General features: G+C 36.0%; 1 protein-coding gene across 3 annotated transcripts; it reads left to right on the plus strand.

Moving 5' to 3' along the window:
• The first annotated feature begins 3,201 nt into the window (after nt 1-3,201).
• Nucleotides 3,202-6,385, plus strand: LOC123537260 (uncharacterized). 3 transcript variants are annotated; one of them, XM_045320911.2, is made up of 2 exons: nt 3,202-3,369; nt 3,981-6,385. In XM_045320911.2, exon 2 carries the CDS (start codon nt 3,983-3,985, stop codon nt 5,576-5,578), a length of 1,596 nt encoding a protein of 531 aa, XP_045176846.2. In that variant the 5' UTR covers nt 3,202-3,369; nt 3,981-3,982; the 3' UTR covers nt 5,579-6,385. The 3 variants fall into 3 exon arrangements, with proteins under 3 accessions (XP_045176846.2, XP_053384928.1, XP_045176847.2); XM_053528953.1 differs by lacking the exon at nt 3,202-3,369 and adding an exon at nt 3,476-3,851; XM_045320912.2 differs by lacking the exon at nt 3,202-3,369 and adding an exon at nt 3,477-3,797.
• The last annotated feature ends 229 nt before the right edge of the window (nt 6,386-6,614 follow it).

A 6,614-nucleotide genomic window follows, 5' to 3' on the forward strand; every position in this document is an offset into this window, starting at 1 on the left:
TTCATCGGTAAAAGAGCAGAACTGTGAAAACGTTCAACGTATTTTCATATTACTACACATGAATGGACCATCATATGATGATACACATATTACCCGCATCAAAAGGTGTCCAGGTTCAAGATAGAAGGTGTAAAGTCGAGAAGCTTTATTACAATGTACTCCATATATTACATTCTGACAGAAAATTTGCGTAAGCAAGCATCATTCTCCTTAATATCAAGATGACTTGCAGAGTCCATTTCACAGATCATGTCTCCTAGTCTGCTCGTCAAGATGGCATACATCGCACATAAACCAGATACCACTTATCAAGACAGCGTACAGTACATATGGACTACATCAGAGCACACATCGTGCAAGATTAAGGTCACACTTGGCGACCAAATGCCAAATAGCTTACTTTATGAATGATTTCTTCATCCATATAACACGTCCCTGGTGTGTAGGTCCAAGATCAAGGTTACGCTTAAAGACCAGAGGTCAAAAAAATTTATTTCGCGCCTGCCACATTTTTTTCTAAACCGTTGTAAAGATTGTTTTAAAACGAACTTCATTTCCTAACCTCGTTAAAACAACATGCAGACTTAACAACCAATTTCTAGATCTATCCTTCTCCTTTATAAATGTTGCTTCTTGGAGATATGAATCAACTTAATGTATTCCTATGTTATTCTATATTTATGTAACCAGGAAAGTCAATATTGAATGATCTTCTTGTTGAACTTCCAGTAGCCATAATGCTTTGCTGAAATGTATTTTCCAGCAAAGAAGCAGTCTGGACAAACTGTGATGTTCATTAAAATTTGTATTAGTAAAATTCTTTCTCATAGAACGCAAACACGCAAAATAATAGCTGAATATTTGATAGATTCCTTGATCCAAAGGATCAGAAAACAGTACAATACTGAGCCCAAGTATAAAGATATTTTTACAGTTAAGGACTGCTGTGGTGATACATTTGTAGTCGATAAATACTCTAAACAGATCCATTGGAAGCATAGAAAACAAACAAGTATGGAAAACAGACTGAGTGTGGTCAAGAGAGGTAAGAAAATGTTCAGCACATGTAAACGTAAAGATTCAAGGAACTCGATGATACCAGAAAACCGGAGGATATAAGGGACCACCATTGTCGAGCGGATAAGGTCACTGACTTCAGTGCACTCTGGTGTGTAGGTCCAAGATCAAGATGATAATTGAAGGCCTGAAGTCAGAATATTTTATTTCGCGGCTGCTCAATTTTTTTCAGAACCGCTGTCAATATTGCTGCAAAACGAACATCAGTTCTTTACCTCGTCAAAACATGATGTAGACTTCACGACCAATTATTAGATCTAATGATTTTCCTGTATAAATGTTGCTTCTTGGAGTTATGAATCACCTTTAATTTCTTTATTCATGAAACCAGGAATTTTATATACATGTTACATAACTGATCTTGTTGAGCATAACGCTTTGCTGAAAAGTAATTTACTGCAAGGAAGCAGTCTGGACAAGCATGTTTATTGAGAGTTTTAAAATAAAAGCTGTATTAGTAAGATAGTTTGGAAGCATATAACGCTAAGAAGCAAAGTAAATAGCCGACGGTTTGACTGAATAAAACTTGAATTGATTAAATGATCCAAAGGAACAGAAAATGTTACAATACTGAGTCCAAGTACAAAGATATTTGTTTTTACAGTTAAAGACTACTGTTGTGATACACTTGTAGTTGGTAAAAATTGCGGAAGAATATAAAGCAGCAAAGCAAAACAGTAACAGACTCAGCTTGACTGAGACGTTTTTTGTTGGATTTAAGGACGCACCGAAACATGATAGGTCATATGGCGACTTTCCAGCATTAATGGTGGAGGAAGGCCCCAGTTGCCCCTCCGTACATTATTTCATCACAAGCGGGCACCTGGATAGAACCACCGACCTTCCGTAAGCCAGCTGGATGGCTTCCTTACTTGAAGAATTCAATGCCCGAGTGAAGCTCGAACCCACATAGATGAGGGGCAAGTGATTTGAAGTCAGCGACCTTAACCACTCGGCCACGGAGGCCCCCTTGACTAAGACTGGTCATGAGAGGTTAGAACATGTACAGCACATATTAAACATGAAGATTCAGTGAACTCCATCGAACCAGAGAATTTGGTGATATAACGAAGGACCTCCACTGTCGATTAACTAAGGTCGCTGACTTCAAAGCACTTGCCCCTCACAGCTGACTTATGGAAGGTCGGTGTCTATACCCAAGTACCCGCCCATGCCTAAAATAATTTCTAGGCAGGCACCTGGAGGTTCTTCAACCAATCAACACTGGAAAGTCGCCATATGGTATATAACTGTGTCGTTGTAACCGTAAAGATAACATAATAGAGGAACCGCTGTGCAAAATTGCTGATATAATTGATTGGGTTCTTGTAACAGTACTTGATCTGCAATGTTATATTCGACTCGAGAGGTGTTTGCGCTTAATGTGGTCTAGTTATGTAGATCGACATTGAAGTAGTGAAACGTTTGACATATGGAACGTCACAACTGTAACAACTGCTAGTCTCGCCATTAGATATTTTATCGAAACTGATGGAAGTTGAATAGAGTTTTGTATTTATTAGCGAATTAAAGATTGTATTTCAGCGGTATATAATTAAGTTTAAGAATTATAGGCAAAAGCAGACTACCAAACTGTAAACAGACGAATGGATGTCAAGCAACTGTCAATCTGATCATTTCGCGAGACAGTGACAATGGTATTTTACCTAGATTTTGTAATATCTATAAAACCTATAATTCCTCTGCTAGATATGTTTAAAAGAAATTATGTACACTTTACCCTTTGTTTTTTTTTTGTTTTTTTTTTTGGGGGGGGGGTGGTTAACGTCGCACCGTCACATTTTAGGTCATATGGCGGCTTTCCAGCTTTGATGGTGGAGGAAGACCCCAGGTGCCCCTCCGTGCATTATTTCATCACGAGCGGGCACCTGGGTAGAACCATCGACCTTCCGTAAGCCAGACCTTACCCTTTGGGAATCCTCAAAAGAATCATTCACATGACCACTTTTATATACAAACATGAAACTTTAAATTAAGTAAGGTAGCACAGTATTGACAAAAGGGTGCATAGAAGTTTGAAATAAATAAAGAAAATACTGAGTCTATACTGTTACTGAAGGGTGACAACACAGTTATGTTTCAACTCTATAAATCCAATCATTGTTTTATCTCTTATTCATGTTTTGTGTGTTATATTTATAGAAATTCTTGGAAGGAAGTAAAATACGATTTTCAGAAAAAATAAAAAGGTCAGATTTATTGAGTTATTTTTTGGTGATAGAAAAGTTTGTGTCTAGGAATAGTTTGCATATATTTATGAAGGATTGCCAGGTAAATGTTCATTTATTAAGGGTAATGCGAGTTAAGACATGTTTTGACATTTTTTGCCAGCAACGAGATATCATTGAAAACTTGAGTTTGGCAATATTGTTCAAAGGGATCTGACACGTGTGAGTCACCTTACTTTGGCATAATCAATAGTCTTAGGCCATTTGAGGCAAAAACTTGGGTCACACAGTTATATATGTAGTGACCAATGTTTTTCTGTAGTGAACCATGTTTTTGCCCCAAGTGGCTTGGGACTATTCATTATGCCATTCGAAGGTGACCCACACGTGTCGGACACCTTTGATATTATTGTGACAGTAAATTATGATACTTTGCATATAACAAGGATTGCATATTAAAAGTAAAATCATGCATTGTATTTCAGTAATATCTATTTTGATCAAAGGAAAATTTACAGTGGAGGGGTGAAGGTTAGTGTCACACCGCCAAAAGTATGTTGTGGATTTTCCAGCTCTTTATTGTTGGTAAAGACCCTATTAAACATTTGTTTTAAGGCTGAAATAGACCATTACTAATTAAAGATTAGTATACCAAATGAAAATCTGCTCTGTTAACTTAATAAGACAATTAAACAGTATGTTTTGCATCTCCAGAAATGGCTATGTCAGGACGCATATCGTCAGATTTTCAAGGTCCAATATCACTGGGATCAGCAGAAGACTCTGACCACAGTTGTCAGCCTTGTCTTCACATTGGTAAGCATGTAACAGCTCACGGATTTTGTGTGGAATGCCAGGAATATCTATGCAAAACTTGCGTTGAGTATCACAAGAGGAAAAAATTCTCACGTAATCACCAACTTCTTGATAAAGATAAGTTTGAAAAGCATGTTATTTCCAGGAAAGATTCGGAGGAATGCACTGAAAAATGTTCTGTGCATAAAAAGGAAATAATTAAATTTTTCTGTCCAACACACAAGGCTCTTGGCTGCAATGACTGTATTATCTTGGATCATAGGGCATGTAAGATTGACTACATACCCGATAAATGTGCAGGTATAGGGGCCAGCAAGGAATACAGGGATATCATGAAGAAACTGAACGAGAAAAATAAAGACGCAGAGGATGTCACGAAGAAAGCTGAAGTAAGAGATAAAGAGATAGATAAATGCCATGCTAATATTATCAAGGAACTCCTCAACTTCAGAAAGGAAATAAATGAGCGGCTAGATCAATTACAATACGAAATTCAGAAAGATGCTGACAAAAAGAAATCCAATGATAAAAAGATAATTCAGATGGTACTTGATGAATGTGCAAATATGTCTTCTGATATCATGAAATTACAATCAAGTTTACAGGCTAACAAATCATCACGACAGAACGGACAACTTTACATCAACATGAAACGTGCTGAGTCTAAACTGAAGTTAGATGAAGTGCAGATGGCAGTTGAGAATCTAGCGAAGACAGAAATGCAATACTTCTTTGAAAGGAGCACTGATCTTGAAAATGTGTTGTCCAAACACAATATATTTGGGAAGTTAAGTATTAGTACCAACTTGGTCACTTTCACAAAGAAAAAAATAAAATCTCTAACGCACAAAGAAGATATAGATGTAAGAACAAAGTCAGATAGCGGTTGGTTTTACTGCTATATCACAGGATGCGCAATCTTGTCCACTAACAAACTTGTACTGGCTGATAACAATGAATGCAAGCTGAAAGTTTTCGACAGACAGAGTACAACTCTGATAGAAGAGATAAAACTAGAATCAAATCCATCGGGCATAGTTGTGATGCCCTATGACCAGATTGCAGTAACAGTACCAGGAAACAAAGAAATTCTTATAATGAAAACAGCTGGTAAACTGTCAACTGTCCACAAGATTCCAGTTAAATGTGACTTCAGAGGTATTACTTACCATCAAGATTATCTCTACTTGGTTTGCAAGAATCCTAAAAGTGTACTGGTACTGGATACACAAGGTACTATCCAGTACTCAATATCCCTGAATAATGACATATTTAAACACCCCAAAAGTATTGTGGTAAGTGAGGATTCCAGACATTTCTATATCAATGACTATGCTAGTGACTGTGTGGTCAGTATAACATTACAAGGCGATGTATCAGCTGTGTACAAACATAAGGAACTTAGTGAACAACGAGGGATGGTGATGTTAGATGATGGATCATTGTTGGTGTGCTGCTACAACAGTAATTCCTTCATCATATCTCTGGAGACTTAAAGCAAGGGCAGACAATGATAAATGATCTAGAGCGTCCACATTCTATATGCTACAGTCATTATCATGATGAAGTCTTTATTGGCTGCTGGGGCAATCAGCTGAAAGTGTTTAGTATGAAATGATCTATCACAACAACTCTCTATAAGTAAATTTACAGATCAAATATTTTGAATGACTACAAACTGTACAGATACAATAAAGTAGAATTTCAAGTTTCTAGTTTCATTTTGATCTGTCAAAACAAAGAAATAATTGATAATAAATATTTCAAGATGTTTAACTTCTATGCAAAATCATCTGTACACAAAATGAAAATATAAAAGCCAAATAAACAATTTCAGTTAACGTTATTATACAATTTGTTTATATTTCATGTAACCTTATATATTTGGCTTTTACATGTGATATCTGTGATTTACTGACTTCGAATATATCAACTGAATTTGTTATTTTTGTCACGTTTACAAATGTTAGATATACAGTAGAACCTTTACAGAGCGTATCTTTGATTTATGACCTTGTTTGTCTGATTTTGACCTTTCAAGCAAATTGATCTTCTTACAGATTTTATTACACCTGTCTTTTTGTTCATGAGTTCTATCAAGTTTTGTTTATAACTTTTACGTTTTATTTGAAATAATCTAACTGTTAGAAGCTTCTTCGTAATACACAAGCACTGTGCTTCTAAAGACTTTTGTTATCATAGGTTTTACCATATTTTACAGCTGTTTTTGTTCTGTTTGTTTGAAGTGTCAGATATGTCTCTTTATGTCAATTTCTCACGGTATAAATAAAGATTATCATTTATCCAACGTTTTTTCTATTAATGAGTCACAAATTGTAGTTTTTAAGTCGTCAAACCAATACAATATAAGTCCTGAAGCAGTTTGCCAGCTTTTTCAATGATATAAAAATATGCTATGGACTTCTCCCGTCATATTGATGATGATGCTGGCATCTGGTTAGAACAGCCACTATTTCACAGCGGTACAGTTTTTTCACATAAATAAAATAACACCATAAGATATATGCTAGT

Source organism: Mercenaria mercenaria, chromosome 17, assembly GCF_021730395.1.
Source record: "Mercenaria mercenaria strain notata chromosome 17, MADL_Memer_1, whole genome shotgun sequence".
Lineage (NCBI taxonomy): Eukaryota > Metazoa > Mollusca > Bivalvia > Venerida > Veneridae > Mercenaria > Mercenaria mercenaria.

Coding starts and splice junctions, on each gene's coding strand:
- LOC123537260 (XM_053528953.1), top strand. CDS start 3,821: ATGTTGTGGATTTTCCAGCTCTTTATTGTTG. Junction 3,852..3,980: donor TTTCCAGCTCTTTATTGTTG/GTAAAGACCCTA, acceptor TTGCATCTCCAG/AAATGGCTATGTCAGGACGC.